This window comes from Manacus candei, unplaced genomic scaffold (genome assembly GCF_025592945.1).
Source record: "Manacus candei isolate 608988 ecotype Guabito, Panama unplaced genomic scaffold, ASM2559294v1 h1tg000015l, whole genome shotgun sequence".
NCBI classification, from domain to species: domain Eukaryota; kingdom Metazoa; phylum Chordata; class Aves; order Passeriformes; family Pipridae; genus Manacus; species Manacus candei.
The window spans coordinates 164,961-182,349 of NW_026138063.1; the positions used below are offsets into that span (position 1 = coordinate 164,961).

The following is a 17,389-nucleotide window of genomic DNA, read 5'->3' on the forward strand; positions in this document are numbered from 1 at the left end:
CAACAGTTAAACGGTGGCATTACCAGGTGGCAGTAATTTAAGCTTTATCCATTTACTCACCAAACATTTCAATCACAGTTGAATGAAAAGACACCTGTGTCATTTCTACTGAAGCATCACTTTTGTACATCCATTTCATGCTCCAAAGTTTAATAATCTATCAGCTAAATGAAAATGAAGGACAACTACAGCTTTTGTCTTGCAACAGTCACGAGAAGTTCACAGCTGACATGTTAAAGCAACTTGTGAGGTTACCAGTCAGGAAATGCTACTGGCAGATATTCTCTGGCTCATATATGTTGATCAAATAAAGGTTTGGGGCATAAAAACCTTACAGTCAATTTACAAGCCCTGCTTAATATTGTAACGTGACTTTTCACAATAGATTACAGTCCTTGGTAACTGACCTACCTCTAGTTCTTAACACAGCAAGAAATAAATGAAAAGGACTTGATACCTTGTAGTCAAAGCTGTGGCCATGGAAGTGTGCTGTGTGAATGTCTATCTCATTGCCCATTCCCACCAGATACCAGCTGACTTTATCTCCAACATGCATAGTCAGGCCATGCAAATTTCCAAACACCTTTCCATTAATGGCTAAAAAGAAGGAAAGAACAAGACAGAGAAAATAAATTGTGTGCATTGTTGATCTCTAAACTTTCATGTAATACAAGATTTGAAAGCAAGTGCCAGACAAAAGTAATGGCTTTGGACAGCACATTATAAACATGTGTGTTTATACTCCATATTTAATTAGAAAGAATAACATGGTAAATAAAGTTTCTTTGCTGTACACCATTGGTAATTTTGCAGTTCTTAAAGATCTGTAATTCCCACAGCTCTTTTTAAGGGGTAAGCTTTACCAGGACATGCTTTCAGGATGCACATAGCCTTTCCAGCTTATTCAGAACAGTTGTTTGCTGACACCGAAACACTTCAACATGGGAATATCTGGAGGGGGGGGGGAATTTGTTTGGGTTTTTTTTCTTTAATCTGTGGGAAAAAAAGTAATTCGGTGGCATTAACAGTGTTTTCAAACAGTTTGAGTAAAATTTTTCAGGCCTTCTGCACTGGAACAGTAAATTCGGGGGCAGTGAGGAAGTCAAATTTATGTGAAGTACTTTCAAATATATAATTTTATGGAGTTCCCAGAGTTATATTAACTAAATTGGGAAACATACCATGCATTTTATTACTTTCAAGGAAGTCCTCATCCTCTTTGTCAACAAGATGTGGGTTGGCAGAATAGGTTCTAATGTTTTCTTCCAAGTACCATGATTCATTTTCATCGAAAACCATAAAAAGAAGAGCAAATTGAACTTTCTTTTTAGTATGAAATGATGGCAGATAATGTCTGTGACACACAACAAGTGTGCCTATTAATCCGCTGTAAGTGTCCTGAAATGACAAATGAAAAACCACATAATTGCAAGATTTAACTAAGCAGAAGCACATTTAATGACAGACCTGAATCCTCTTACTATCTTTACAGCTGTCAGTAGCTGAGAATAAAGGCAGCCATTGTCAGGCAAACAAGGCTATTTCTCAATTGTTACATGCTACCCATGGATCAACCTCATTGAAGACTGACTGCCTCATTTTCACCTCCTGCTAGAAATAAGCATTCATTCCATTTAATTTCTTGCTCTTTTTTTTTGCCAAAGTATTTTTATAATTTTATCATTTTGAGCTTGGTTTACATTCAAAATATACTTCTCGACATTTTATTTGTATTTGTTGAGACATGAAGGCAAGAGTACATTCATTTCCACTAAAAATTATTAGTCGTTAAGTTAATGCATGCTTGGTAAGAAATGGCAGAGTTGTGTTTCACAGTTGCATGCTAGCTTTCCCCCACATGATTGATTAGATACTGAGCAAGCTATAAAGTGCTAGCTTCAACAAGGAAATCTGAGTGAGGTGATTATACCAGCAGCAGAAAAACTAGAAAGCAAGAACATGGAGGGCCATGACTCTCAAATTATGCCCTGACTTTCCTGCAACTTGACTTCAAGAAACATTTAAATTCAAAGGTATGGTAATGGGGGAAATAACCTGACAGAGAAAGCAGAAAGAATTTCGAATTCCCTTTTTCTGTAAGTATATCCATGTTGGAGTCATGAACAAAACCTTTTACACTGATATTAATTATATACCTTAATGATGTCCACTGTTGAATGGTATGCCCATGCAATGCAATGTGGATCTCCTCTCTCAGGACTAGATCTCTCTGGGATTTTCCAGACATAGATTTTTGTTTCACCTGAATTAAATAAGTATCAATGAATTTTAGAAATTTTCAGTATGCTGACCTACAGGAGGTCATTTTGAAACAGTTGCTATCTCCATTTACAGCTTATATATGTCTTGAACTTCCCAATTACTGCACTGGCTAACTTCTGCAGACCCCTGATTCTTCTTGACAGTGTTTGGGTTTTTTTGTCTGTCTTCCCTGTTCAGTTTACCATATTAATAAAGACAACTGTATCTTTTGTAAAGATCACAGAGGAACTTCAGAAATAATAGCATAAGCTATGCTTTCCCTACATAACCAAATCTGTTTGCTTTCATGAAAGGTGCAGCCACGTTGTGTCAAAAAATTACTGACCAGTCAAGGACTAGGATACATAGCCGTAGTTAGCAGGGCCATTTGAACTGTAGAAATATTTGTCATAATCGACATCAAAAATTTAAGAACCTGAGGTAAAACATACAAACAAAAACAATGTCTTTCCTACTATCTGAAATAAACCTTACTAGAAGTCTTGATGTTACCTGCTAGAAATAATTGATACCTGGGTTAGTTACAGCAATAGCAGAACTGTCTGTTTTCACTCCATGGGCGTGGATAGAATAAGGTCTCGATGCTAAGTTCTTAAAAACTATTATAATTTTATCTCCGATATTTGACATAAGCAGTGGCCCTGTTGGATTGAAAAGAAAGATGATCTTGGTTTTACAAGAGATCAGAGCAAACAGTTTGTTGTGTTCAAATTCATACTATTGGCTTATAAGTCAACAGAAAACTTTATACAGATAGTGTTGTTCACTATGACTTGCCAATCTGAGATGCTGAAGTTAAGCCTCTAGGTCTCAAAAGTTCTGAGCACCTACTGTGTACCTGAAGTCAGTTTGGATGTTGCTACCCAGCTTTATGCTGGAAATACTGACCTCTGATCAGGCAGCAAACCAGAAGGGTTTTTAACTTCTACAGCAAGCAATGTAATCTTGCAGGGAAAACACCATAATAAAAGTAGGAATTCTATGTAGGGTTTCCACATAGGTTTAGGCACTTTGTGTGGGTAGAACTATACTCAACATTATTCAAATAGTATCTTTTGGCTTGTGTCACTGCATTTTTCACATTTTCAAAACTGAACTTTATGATGACTCTACCTTGAATTTCCAGGTGCTGCTGCTCCTCTGATCTGTTTTTGGGAGTACTGAATGTCTGATCAGTGTATTCGCGATATACTACCTTTTTGTATTTTGAGCCAATGAATTTGTCATTTTTATTTAAAAATGGATTGCCAGGGCTGCCAAAAGAAAAAACCAAAACAGTTCTTCATGTATTTTAAAACATCTTTTGCAGTTATGTCAATTAACTATCAAACAAGAGTCCAGCTCAGTGAAACAGTAATCTCATAAACTTTTGGTATCTTCAACATGAAAACATTCTCGTTAAGCTGGAAGGTTTCTCTTTGAAAGGTTAAAAAACTCACTATAATTACACCAAGTCTATATAGTACTTGAAAGAATGCTGAGCACTTGGCCTGGCAGATATTTCAAATTGCAGGAAGTCACACAGCAACTTGTATACTGAAAAACAGAGCCCTCAGTGATTTCTGTAATCTGAAAAGAAGCCTAAAACTTGTAAAGCTTAAATGCCTTGATGAAATTAAATGTGAGGGACTGATTCTCTCCCGACATCATGGGGGCTGGAGACAGTGGGGGAAAAAAAAAGTCTGATAACAGCATAGTCCATATTACTTGTGCTTAGTACTATGTCAGAGTCCACTGTGGTATGCAGGGCAAGGAAATGTGCTATCAAGCTGAGGAAAAAGAAGAAAATAAAATTAAGTTAATGACAAAATACAGACTATTACAATCTGCTACTTTAACCTCAACTGAAATTATTCAGGTGAAACACAGAAAATCATCAGTTCTTGTTTAGCCTCTTCTGCTAATTGGCATGAATTGTTTGACCCAATCCGTTCTCTCTCATTGAGATTCAAATACTGGAAACAAAACACCAGACAACAAGCTTCACAGTGAGTGGATTAGGTCATGTCGTATGCTGTGCGATCTCATGAAATTGAGAGGAGTAAAAAAGAACCTTACTCAGACTACAAATAAACATGAGACAAAGACTTGTTACAGATTGTAAGTAAACAATTATCAGGACAAAGCAGTCATCGTAGCTGCAATGACGATGAACGTTTTAAGCTTTCCACATCAAGGACTACCAACATCAGTAAATAATAAACGCACATGCACTATCCAGAAATCATGAAAATATAAACTTGTCCCACAGAAGGTCTATGCTGGACTACTTCTTGAACATCGTGCTGTCTGGCTCATAGTTACATGGCAATAGTACAGGGGAAGGACCACAAATTCAAGTGAGCCCTAAAAATATATATGAAAATAAAGCGTGTCTAGAAATGTCTGGAGGAGGAAAAGGTTCAGAGGAGAAGTGAGTTGCTGTTTCGCTTGTTTTGCATTTTTTCCCCTGTGTATATTCCAAAGTACCTTTCCTCATGGTGTTGATGCCGTTCAAATTCCCATGTCCTGTTGGGAGAATAGTCCCATTCAACTTCCACTGCTGCAATGTAGTAAGTCTTTTCATGCAAATACAGAGATGGATCTACATTCCACCAGTGGCATTGTTTCACTTTGTAGTTCTGTTTCATGCCCCCAGTGTAGTGGTCTGTTGTCAAGCAGGACACTTCAAAAATTCCTAGAGGTCATACAAGAAATAAAGACTTGAGGACAAAAGTTTGTTACCTTAAGATTGTATTACCAATATTGATGTAGTGTTTAAAGACTGACACACAGGCTATTGCTCATATAAGGTACAAACTCCTTGTGCAGTATGGCTACTTGTAATAAAATTCAGCACACAGAGAAGTTGGAAAAATCAAGGCTTTAGCATTAAGAACACATCTTTACAATTTGCTGCCTTTCAAACACACCTGTGCACAGTTTTAGCACCAGGATCAAAATACCATCTATTTAAGGCTTGTCTCTAAGCATAAAACGTTCATTGGTAACAGTTTCTGCATTACTAACAGGATTTTTAAACAAGACATTTACCTTCAGAATCAGGGTTCATAATAGCTGTAAGAACTGTATGTGGAAACAGATTTGCTGTATCCCTTCTTGTTCCTTTAGTTACAAATGTGTTTTCTGAGAAGTATATCCCATGGACATCAACTTCTGAACCCAAGCCCATCAAATGCCAAGAAACCACACTTCCTTTACACATCTCAAGACCAGGCTGATTTCCATACATATAACCATTAATGGCTGTAGAAGATTTGAGAAAGCAAAACCCACCTTTATTAACATATGATTTAATTCTGCAATACAGATTAATTAATAAACACTTCAGATGTAATGTGATGCCTTAGACTGACAGAAATATCAATAATAAAATACTTCATCACATCAACAAAACTAGAAAATTGAGTCAAGCAAAACAACTTTTAAACCCCAGTATTGAAAAATAATTTCTAACTGTTCTCCTTTTTAATGTCTAAAGCACAGGTTGCTGCCTTAACCAACTGGAATTTCCTCTGCTTTATTCCTGTCAAGTATTCAGGATGCATAAAGCATCCCATTTTATACCCTGTGACCCCCTCCAGCCATATAGTGGAGGCAATCTGAAGGGTTTTTGAGTTACTAACCCTTTCTAGCTACTTCTGTGCAAAACTTTCAAATCCTGGGCTTCACAGGTACCACTGAATGCTCAGCACCAATGGTCTGTAAATAGTGGCAATGCCCCGAGAGCAAAATTTAAGAAAGCACTCACGTAAATGTGCTTAAAGAGTAGGACTTATTGGCAGGGCTGGGCCCTGAAGGTAAAAATGTTTTTTTAACAGGAAACTTGAAAAATATTTCTGCAGTACCAAAATATAATCAGTGCGAAACTCAGCTCTGCTCTATTAAAGAAGCAAAGACTTTCATTCTGAAGCAAAGTCTGGCAGGCAGGTCGAGGGAGGGGATCTCTCCCCTCTGCTCAGCTCTGCTGAGGCCACCCCTGCAGGACTGTGCTGAGTTCTGGGCTCCCTGCTACAGAAGACACGAACATACTGGAGGGCAGTAAAGGGCCACAAGGACAACAAAGGGACAAGAAAGCATCTCTCCTACGAGGAAAGGCTGAGAGAGCTCAGATCATCTAGCCTGGAAAAGCAGCAGCTCAGGGGATCTCATCCACCTGTACAAACACCTGCAGGGAGGATGCCAAGAGGACAGAGCCAGGCTCTTCCCAGCAGTGCCCAGGGACAGGGCCAGAGGCTATGGGCACCAAGTGACACACAGGAGGTTCCCTCCAAACATCAGAAAACACTGTCACTGTGAGGGTGACCAAGCACTGGCACAGGCTGCCCAGGGAGATGGTGGAGTCTCCATCCTTGAAGGTATTGAGAAGCCATCAGGATGTGGTCCTGGGCAAGCAGCTCTGTGTGGCCAAGCTTGAGCATGGCGTTGGACCAGGTGACCTCCAGAGGTCCCTTTCAACCTCAACTCTTCTGTGATCCTGTGAAAAACCTCCTTTCAGCTACATCATCTGTAAGGCTACAGATGATGTAGCTCTTGGTGCCTGGTTGCATTCATAGGGGTTGCACATGGGCTGAAGACCTAACTTCTCCTCCTGTCTGCTCAAAGTGATACATAACCATGTAAATCCTAAACTGCCATGAAAGACACTGAACAGCTGGCATTGTACTTTGAACTACCACATTTAGTTGAAATTGAATCGCATTGAAATGTTTTGGGGTTTTTTTCCACTGGAAAGGAATGAAATATCTCTGCCACTATACACTTTTTTAGCCTCCAACATGAAATCATAAAAGTAAAACCTTATCGTAGAAATTATTTTTGGCTAACTAATAATTTTCTTACAGTGCATTTTGTTAGATTCTTGGAAATCTTCATCATCTTTGTCAGTTTTATCAGGATTTAATGTAAACATCAAAATATTGTCATCCAAGTACCAGCTCAGATTCTCATCAAATACTGTGGCAAGTAGAAAAAACTCCACGTTCACATTTTTCTGTTAAGAAGAAATAGCACAAAGGAAAATAGAAATGAGTGAACAGAAAATGTCAGGAAACAAAAAAATCTCTGCTTATAATAATTTATAAGTCACAAAGTAGGGTAGATGCATACATTGATACTTCATTCTGATCCTCTCAAAGCTCTGTGATTGCTGTATCTTGTGAGTATTTGCTGCTAATGCTCTTTTTACCAGCAGGAACCACCTCTGGAAATGAATTTGTCTTTAAAATCTCTATATTTTCCTAGACATTCTCATCCTAGCTGAGACTCGAATGCCAGTGGCTGCTCACAACAATGGTGTTTTCACAATGAAGTGACTATCTGGAGCCAGACTGAAAACCAAACCCACTTTCTTCACATTTTGAATTCCCCTTAGCACATGGGTGAGACTGAGACATGGAGGGGAGGTGGTGCAATTCAGGAGAAGAAAGCAGATAGAGCTGTGACGATGTAAATGCTTCCATTTTTCTACTTTGACTGACCTGTTTCCCAGAAGAAAGAAGAGCTCCTTTCCTGCACACCAGGAGAGGACCCACAAGGCCAGAACTGGTGTCTCTGACTGCATCCACAGCTGAGTAATAAAGCCAGGTTAAACAGTCTGGGTCTTGGTCTGTGGGACCCACATCTTCTGGCACATTCCACTCATACGTAAACGTAGCACCAGGACTCACGTGAGAGGCTGGAGATTCGGTACCTATCACAGAAATCACCACTGGGAATTATGTCAAGTGAACATTATTTTATCCCCTTTAACACATGGAGAGGTGAGACAGCACATGCTAAGGTGCTGCAGCCCTCCCCCCAGCCTGTGGCACACCTCTGGGCAGGGGGCCATAGCGTGTCCCTGCCATGCTCCGGCCGTAACTCACTCCGTGGGCCTGGATGCTGAACGGGCGGCTGGCGTTGTTCCGGAAGGTCACCCTGATGCGCTCGCCCACTTCAGCCTTGATAACAGGCCCTGGAAAAGAGCACACGGTCTAATTACAGGACATTTCTATCAAGTGGTGTACAGGTCACCACGAACTTAGTGGCAATCAGTGTCTGGCTGCTTTTCCCCTCGCAGGGGAATGCCCCAGGCCTCTGTGGCACAGACCAGGTCCCTGGCACATGGCCTGAATCACGTGGTAGCCCGGCAGCAGCCATTCCCAGTTCACGTGGAGGCCCAGCGACTTTCAGGACAGTTCCTCCCTTTGGAAAGGGATTTACAGACATTAGCACCAACATCTGCCAGAAGCAGACTGGTTATCAATAGGACTAGACCTGCCTAGCCTGGTCTTGTAGTTCAGAACCCGACTTTTGCAGAGCATGGTATGCTCCCATAGGGAAGCTGGGCACCACCACAGCATTGCCTCCAAGAGCTTCCTTATACCCTGGGGTGTCTCTTGGGGGAAGCCACAGGCACCAGCATCTGCAGGAGGCAGGGAGAGCTTAGGACCCCTCCTTTGAGGTGGGGGCACTGCTTGCTAACTAGTGGAAGTGACTGTTTACTCTCATAAATCTTTGACATGAAAAAATTTTAGACTATCTTACCTAAGAGTCCAAGATGTGCTTCCTCTGCGAGTCTTTTTTTATGTTCAGTAAAAGAACCATCTGTGTACTCTTTGTAAATTGCTTTTTTATAAGAGCCACCAATTCTTGTCTCACTTTGTTCAAAAAAGATGCGAGATTCACTGTGTAAAACAAATTGCAATAGATACAAACAGTTAAAGTCATAATGCTCAGCTGTCCAAAGGCAGACAGGACCTCAACCCTGTTTTCTGAACTATGACATGCCGAGTGTGTCTCTTTCCAGTGGTCTGGCCACACCCTTACACGTAGTCCCATTAAGATGTGCAGGAATCCATTATCCTTCACTAATTTCTCTTTAAGAAAAAGCCACTGTGGTGTGTTGCCCTTAAAATGCCTGTGTGCTTAGAGACTCATCAACAATGATTTCTAGTCAACATTTCATAACCTTGAGTTTACTTTTAATTAAATGCTATAAATAATTCAACAACAGCAGATAAAAATACCAAGAATATGTAACATCTAAATTCAAAGTGAGAAGATTCAATCTACACTTCTACTCTTCAAGAAAGGACCTTTCAGTGTTTTACAAACACTATTCAAACAATGAACTGTGCCTTGCCCCTTGGGGAGGAGGTGAGTGTTTAACTCACAGATAAAAAATTTGAGGAATCAGTGTATTCAGCGATTGGTCCAGGTTTTAAATATGTAAACACAGAGCAAAGGGCAAAGCTATATTGTGCAGGCTGTTTCCTAGATGAGATGCTGTTAGCATGATTTCCATCAGTGAGGCCATGATCATAAATTCCTAGCTTTGTTCTCTTACTCAGAATAATCAACCCTCTTGAATCATCGGGGGTCACTGCCTACATGGGATATAATAGTTAATCTTAGTCCCGGTGAAATGACTAACATAGCAGCAGAATTTACAGTAAGATTACAAGGAAAACAATAGATCTAGTTTGGTCTGATATTTATTCTAGCATTAATATTTAAGCAGAGGTAAGGACAATGAGTAATTCTGCTTAAAAGTCAGTTCTACCATACGTCTTACCTTATTTAGCATGTTTAAATCAATTCTGCTTGGAAAACAATGCTTCTTTAATTAGAAGCCTTTACCTGTCAATGATTAATTCTTGTCCTGTAAAATGGTTCATTGCCGATGGGCCATAATTCCAGATGATCTCCTCAGCAGCAATGAAATACTGTCTTATCTTTGTACTCTCATTGTGAGCTGGTGTGGATTTCTTACAGTCTTTTACTTTAAAAAGGGCCTGCATACCACCTGGAAAAAAAAGAGGAGGTAGAGAAACCTAAGGAGAAGGAAATGCACTTTGTTTTCCTTTTCCCTGCTTCCCACAGTTGTCCTCTTCCCTGGAGAATTCCCACACCACTGATGGACTTGCAAATCACAAACAGAGAAGAAGATGAATGTTATAAAAGAATGCATGCCAGCTGAGCTAGGAGAGACCCAGCTGTGGTATCTACAGCAGGTAGACAGGTGTGGTAAAGGGCTTTCTGCTTCTAAAGCTGCAACTGGCACAGCAGAGAAGATCAGGGTAGGGTGGATGCAGTTCTGTCGATGAGCACTTCAGCCAAGGTCAGATGCTACCAAACTGACCATCTTCCATCTAAATCTAACCAAGAGCTTACTTGTGAAACTGCTGGGTCTCTGCACTAAGGGAGTGGTCTGTTAGCAAATCTGCTTGCTGGAGATACAAATAATATAGTAAAGAGAGCCCTTTTACAGTCATACATTAGGTCAACTTGTAGGATTCAAGTTTTGCCCGGGATGCTTCAACCATATCAGGATGTTGCTGGATGTGAAAACTATTTCAAAGTTTATAATCTCTGTGTTGTTGAATCTGTAAGTTACATACTCCTTTTTATATTAGAATTTTCAAATCTTGGAGAAGGATTTTCAGTTCTATGTTCTTTCCCACTTTTGTGACAAATTACTTCTCTCCCTTATAGGGATACAGATAATTCAAAAGCATGGAATCAGCTTCTAAGTATTTCATATGGTTATCAAAACCTGAAAATACAGGAAGACACAGGGAAGAGAACAGAACATCTCAGTTTATTTGCCAATTCTGGAATGTCTTTGTCTGCAGGCAAGTTGCCCCTTGATAAAAATGGAGCGAGCCCCAGCTTTTATGCTGTCAAACAGAAAATTGTGGTTAGTTATTTTCAGTAAGAGGCAAACACTGTGCTGGTTTTTTGTCCAAAGTTGAGGCTTGCAAAAGTGCAGCTGTGCTAATTGCAGCTCTGTTAGAGATAAGAATGCCCTTGATTTTCATGGCTACATGCTCAAGCCCATCTAATGCACTTGTAGGCATTTCAGTTACTAACAGAGTTTTGTTACCCAGAGGAGAATATAACCAGGTCAGGAGCCCTGGCGAAGTGAGTCAGTAAGCTCTTAGCTCAAGCTAAAAAAATTCTGATCACTGAAACTCTTACTGTACCTTCAATGTGGTCATTCACTTGGCAGCTAAGCAGCCATTCCCCAGGGCTCCTTGGTGTCATGACAGCATCAACGAATGTGGCTGGGAAGAGGCTGATGGTGTCAACTCGATGATGCCTTTCTATTAAGGTCTGTCCATGAAAGTATGCTGAATGGATATCAGCTTCATTACCCATGCCAAAAAGATGCCATTTTACCTTATCTTCCACACACATCGTGAGGTTTGGTAGGTACCCATACATGTACCCATTGATGGCTAAAATAAATATTGTTTATTACAGTTAACTTCACAGGTCTTAGGATCTTTTCCTCAAAAGTAGCTATCATACAACCATTGCTCTATTCTTCAAAATAGAAAGAGGCTCAAAAGAAAGCTCCACACCTTTGAAGGTGAGCCAATACCAGACACACATTTCATCTGCACAGCTACCTTCTATGATTCTGGAATTCCACTGGTCAGAGCCAAAGGTATCTTATTTGTTTACATTAACAGTAAAACTTGCTTTTCTAAACTGTGATATTGTAGTACAAAACTCAGGACTAAGAAACAGAACAAAGTAACACAACTCTAGAGTGCCTGGGAAACTACACTGGCAAAGTGCTTCTTGGCCCCTAAGAATTTTATATCACAACTCCAAAGGTGTGACTGTACAATACTTGCCTTTTTTGTTTATTTAAAAGGATCTTTCTTAATCCTCCAAGAAAAACCCTTGATTGAAAAAAAAGATTATCAACAATTCATCTTTAGAAGAGACAAGACACAAATACATTATTTCACCATATCAGTGACAAGCAACATTAATATATAATGTTCTCTCACAGTGCATTTTATTGCTTTCTTGGAAGTCCTCATCGTCTTTGTCCACTTCGGAAGGCTCAGAACAGTATGTTCTGATATTTTCCTCTAGATACCAACTGAGATTTTCATCCATCACGGAAAACATAAGGATAAATTCAGCATCAAAGTGTTGATCACTGTCCCTATTCATTGTACCTGAAAAAGAAAGCAGTATATTCAAAGTCATATTCAAAATCCTGGGTAACTGACATTTTTTGTCAGTTTTAACTGTAGTCTCAGTAGGGCTGGACCCTGTTTTTGCCACTTTTCTTGAGTGTGACTGTACACATAAACTTACAGACACACTCAGGAAACAAACATCCCTTTTGATAGATAGTATAAAATAATTGCACGTAAATCTGCTTCTTATATCAGTATTTACACTTCCTTGTATGAACACATCTCACTCTTGGATTTGTGGACAAAGTATTCTGCAAATTATATTCACTGTCACACACAAAATCAAACTACTTCCTATACTATTGAAGGCAGCTAATCGAGAAGACCAAAAGCTGTTATTTCAGAATCAACTGTAATCTTCTCCTCTTCCAGTAAATTATTTCACTGATATTTATCAGACCATTATCAATCACCTTGCATACATATCTGTTTACTCATTTATTTATTTATGGTTTACCTTTCCTGCAAATTACTAAAGGCCCAACAAGCCCTGAGGCAACATCTCTTGGAGCATCTATGTGGGAGTGGTAAGCCCTGGTTATGCAGTCTGCATCTCCTGGAGCTGGACCTTGATCTTCTGTCACGTCCCACGTGTAAGTGTACTGGCCTCCAGGCTCCACAGCATCGTCTCTCTTTTGCAAATCTTTGGTGTTGTCAGGATAAAAAGCACCTGAAGATGCCACACAGCCACTGTTACCACAACATATTCACAACAGGGTGTCAGGATAGCACCTACCATGCTTCAAGTTCACTACGTGTTGCAGTAAAATGGACTGAACATCTGGATATAGGTTAAAAAAGCACAACTTTTAAATCAGGGGAATAGATGTTTTCTTTCTCTTTAGAAATCTCTTCATTTGCCTTTGAAGTCTATAGGAGTACTTCAATTAATGGCACATTAAAGTTAATCCTTTATTTATTGGAAGGGGACTATGTACTTCTGGTAAAAAGATAACAATTCAAATATTTGCAAAACATTTGTTAAATATTAATCTTGGAAACTGTTCTAAAATATTGCTGGAAGGATAGCAACAGAAAAAAGTTCTCAAAAGTGCATGTATTGCTGCGTAGCATACTGTTCTGATTCCACAGTGTGGCTATATCAACATATATACTGGTTGTAATGAAAAAGTTCACAAAATTTTAGAAGGTAGGCTGATACTTCATAACATTTTTCTAATGAAAGATTTTTAAAGACTGATTTTGAGACATCATATTCCCAATGATTTACACACTGTTTTTAAGGCCCACTAATAAAAGCCATATTCTGGTGCCATCCAGTGCAGAAAATCCCCCATTGTCTGAGTGTGCCAAGACTGGCTATTGCAAGGACAAGCCATCACTAATCTCAAAGGCACCCCTAAATACATCTTAAAGTGTGTCAGACTTTCATCTCATTAATTAATTAATTACTAAGTCATATCTGTTTTTCCATTTTAAGAGATTCTTGTGTCTCATATACCATATACACGAACTTAGTGTTAAGAATTTGGAACTGTATGTTATCACTGTTAACAATATCTTCTCTACAACAGCATCAATTTTTCTTTTGTGTATCCATACCTGAATCTCTTATATTCCTTTATACCCTTAATTTGGTTGAAACACAAATACTGTTATTTCAGGTAAAATGTTGATTTAAAATTGCCACTTTTGGCTTTGTATTTCACTCTGGAAAAAATTCTCAAACTTCTTAGCTCCTATTTTAAATTGATTGTGTCCTAATTTAAATCTTTATTTACTTGACGAGTGTTCTCTCTGATAAGAGAATATCACTTATACTCAGAAGGATGATTAACTTTTGATAAATTCTGGGACAGGACGGAATCAAGCCTACCTTCATTTTCTTTTGTATATCTTACACCATGTGGATGCAGTGTGTAGTTTCTTGAAGCAAAGTTTTTCAAGTGGACAGTAATGGAATCGCCAACTTCTCCTTTAATTATAGGACCTAAAAAACCCAGCCAGGAAGGTTTGTCAACTATCACATCATATAAATGATTGGTGTACTGAGTGTAGACAGCCTTCTTGTAAGTGCTTCCTATCCTATGTGGTCCTCTTTTGAGAAAGACTTCAGCCTGCCTGTAAAGAAAATACACAAACACATCTGTAGTGTCAGGTACTTCTTTTATATGTTAATGGTTTAAATTAATAGTCTCAAGTAAAGACCCATCCTCCATAGCACTGAGCACAACCACGAGCAAGCCACGTGAAGTAAGTTAATACTTCCCAAAAATGCAAGGTATTTTCTATGAGGCTGAGTATTGTTTGAGCATGTGGGGAGGGAATTGTATGTACCTTGGCAAGCACAGACCTGAAATGGAATTAAAATGCCAATTCGGGGTTCCATGAAACTTGAGGAGTATAAACTCAGTTGCAAAGGCTCAGTTAGTAGAAGTCTGAGTGTATGAGGCTTTTGAGTTGCAAACGAAAGCAAACAAATAGGTTATGGCTCTTACTGGACTGTTTAAACAGCTACCATTTAGTTAAAGAGTATTCCTTCTGCACTGTGCTTTTCCCTGCCCCTATAAACACCAATTTCCACACACACAGAGCCTCATAGTTAAAGGGCTCAGGAGAAGAGGAATTGAAGGACCTGAAAATGAGAAGTATAATAAAAGGGACCAGCTCCACTACAGGCATACAACCACTGAAAACTTGGAATTAATGCAGCAAGCTGCAGGTCATCACAGAGCAGAGCAAAGCAGTGAAAGTGCAGTGAACAGCAGTGGTTCATCGTATTACAACACAGCTTTGGAATTCTCAGACAAGGTGTCTTGTTTCCACCCCTGATCAGAATTAGTAGCCTGCTGAATCACTGACAGTGTCTTATACCTCACGCAGTTTGTGGGTGAAAGAAAAAAAGCTGTCTGCTTCATCTCACACCCTATGGAGTGGTAGATTGTGGTTGAGAGAGCTGGCTCTCACTAGAGAAAACAAACCACAGGAAATCATCTAATCCCTCATCCACAGACTAAATGAGAACTGCATTTCTGAGATCTTTCCAATTTCTGATTTCTCTCATCACTGTTTTTATTTTGGTATAGTCATATTTAATTTTAAAGGCACTGAAAAAATAGAAGGGAGGAACACTTTTTCTCTCTCAAATGTTTCTCTGATGCCCTTTATATCTGAGTTTTCTTTATTGATTATTCATACCTCCAGGGTGCTCTCCTCCTCCTGATTGTACTTATCCTCAGCCTATTCATTGCACTCAGTCTGCCCAGGACCCTCCTTGCCTTGTGACAGGCAACTCAGCTCCTCCACAGTGGTGGAAGGACCCAGTTGTGCTGCCACACAGAGAACCACCCCTGCTAAAAAAGAACAGCTAAAAAGGAAACTTGTGCACAGTAGGAAAGTTTTAAATTTGTCAAGCTTCTGCATTTAAAAACAACAGCAAAAGTCATCTCTTTGGCACTGGCATCTTAGACATTCAAAGTTAAACATTAGACTTTCGGGGTCTTTTTCTAGTCTCTTCTTAGTAAATGTTTCATTACAACAAATTCACACCCCCCTACATATTCAAATGCTTTTAATTAGCAGAACATTGGAATGAAGTTCTCAAGCAAGCCAGGAAAAAATCCACTGACACCAACAAGACTCATTTCACTGCCTTCACCAGTGTGGCCCTGGTGCCTAAACCAGACGATGCTGTAAAATCAAACTCAACCAGTGTGAACTGCTTTACTTACTCTTCTTCTGCAAAAAGCTGCCCCGAGACGGCGCTGGCATTGCCGGGCGTGTAGTTCCACACAGTCTCTGTAATGCCCAAGTAGTACTCACGGTTCACTGCCCCAGCTTGCCAACAGCAAGAAAACAGCAAGCAGTTTAGGAGAAATAGCTTCATATTGCATTCATGAACCTTGTGGAAAACGTGAAATAAAAATGCAGGACAGGCCTATGCAATTTCCCTTTATATGTTACTGTGTCTCCCATTCCCCACTTCCTTACCTCCCCGTCCCTGCTGCTGTTTGCTTTGGTGAACACAATAACACCAATTGCACAATGTCTTTCTGTGTCAAGAGCAAACAAAAGATTCTGGTAACCTTGTCAGTTCAGATAATCTTCAAAGAAATTTTTTCTATTTCTGCCAGCCTACTATCCTGCACATTTAGATCATTATCACCATTTAGACTGTCATAGATTGTAAATCTTGTCACTGAATTGAAAGTAGATTTTAATGGATTTACAGACTTAAGCTTAATTACATTCTTCACTATCTTCATGACTCTCTCTGTAGCTCGGGTGCTACTGAGAAAATAATTCTTGTGACCTGTGGCACAAGAACACAACTTCTCAAGCATGTTGTGGAAAGCTCTAAGCAACACCTTTCCCCTGTGTATCTGCTCTGCATTGACACAGGGAGCCCAAGGTACGCCTGCATCTGCCTGTTCCCCTTGCTTGTTCTGCTCCCACAGATCTTACTCCTCCCTTCTGCACAGTCACCACCAAACTGACAGACAAGGGAGGACTGGTGTCACTGGGACCAGTGTGCACATCAGGGCATGCCTGGGTCAGCTCTACTGCACACCACACTTCCCTTGGAAATGTAATTTTAGCACCAAGTGTGGCATGTGTTGCCAGAGATGAAAAGGACCGGCTATTCAGGGATGGAGGTGGGGAATGTTTGCACCCCCTTTTCAAGCAGTTTTAGTATTGCTCAACTGAGGCTCACGAATTCCACAAAACTACCTCCCTGTGTCATCTGCCTCCTAGGCTGTTGCAGACAGGATAAGCCACATTCCTCAATGATTAAAATCAGAAGATCCAGATAATCTCAACTACAACCATTATCAAAATGCACTACTCAGTGCCAAATGCTTCTTTTGCTTGATTCAAGTTCTGTAATCATTTTGTATCTGTTAGTCTCATTGAAAATTAAGAACTAAATTGGACCTTAAATACGGAATGTTTAAAAACCACCTAACTAAAGCTTGCAATGGCACTTTTTCTGAGCATATATTCATACAACGTGGTTGTGTCTGAAGCTTTAGACAAACACAGTCACCTGTAAACTTCTATTAAGAAAAACGTGTATTTTCAGTCACTTGGGAATTCTTAAAAAATCTTGTCTGTGCTCTGAGCACTGACACAGTCATTCTAAATTACATTTTCCATTG

The 17,389-nt window shown here is 39.7% G+C and overlaps 1 protein-coding gene across 1 annotated transcript in view; it reads right to left on the reverse strand.

The window, feature by feature from the left end:
• Positions 1–16,248, reverse strand: part of CP (ceruloplasmin) — a 17,648-nt gene extending 1,400 nt beyond the window's left edge. The window contains exons 1-17 of the mRNA XM_051782218.1: positions 15,962–16,248; positions 14,107–14,351; positions 12,727–12,939; positions 12,072–12,245; positions 11,253–11,507; positions 9,907–10,072; positions 8,812–8,951; positions 8,099–8,239; positions 7,764–7,975; positions 7,126–7,276; positions 5,317–5,529; positions 4,753–4,960; positions 3,397–3,536; positions 2,796–2,924; positions 2,157–2,263; positions 1,182–1,398; positions 458–597 (exon numbers count right to left, since the gene is read on the reverse strand). Coding sequence (XP_051638178.1) covers positions 458–597; positions 1,182–1,398; positions 2,157–2,263; positions 2,796–2,924; positions 3,397–3,536; positions 4,753–4,960; positions 5,317–5,529; positions 7,126–7,276; positions 7,764–7,975; positions 8,099–8,239; positions 8,812–8,951; positions 9,907–10,072; positions 11,253–11,507; positions 12,072–12,245; positions 12,727–12,939; positions 14,107–14,351; positions 15,962–16,116 — 3,006 coding nt within the window. The 5' untranslated portion in view covers positions 16,117–16,248. The remainder of the gene's footprint in view (positions 1–457; positions 598–1,181; positions 1,399–2,156; positions 2,264–2,795; positions 2,925–3,396; positions 3,537–4,752; positions 4,961–5,316; positions 5,530–7,125; positions 7,277–7,763; positions 7,976–8,098; positions 8,240–8,811; positions 8,952–9,906; positions 10,073–11,252; positions 11,508–12,071; positions 12,246–12,726; positions 12,940–14,106; positions 14,352–15,961) is intronic.
• Between the last annotated feature and the right edge of the window lie 1,141 nt (positions 16,249–17,389).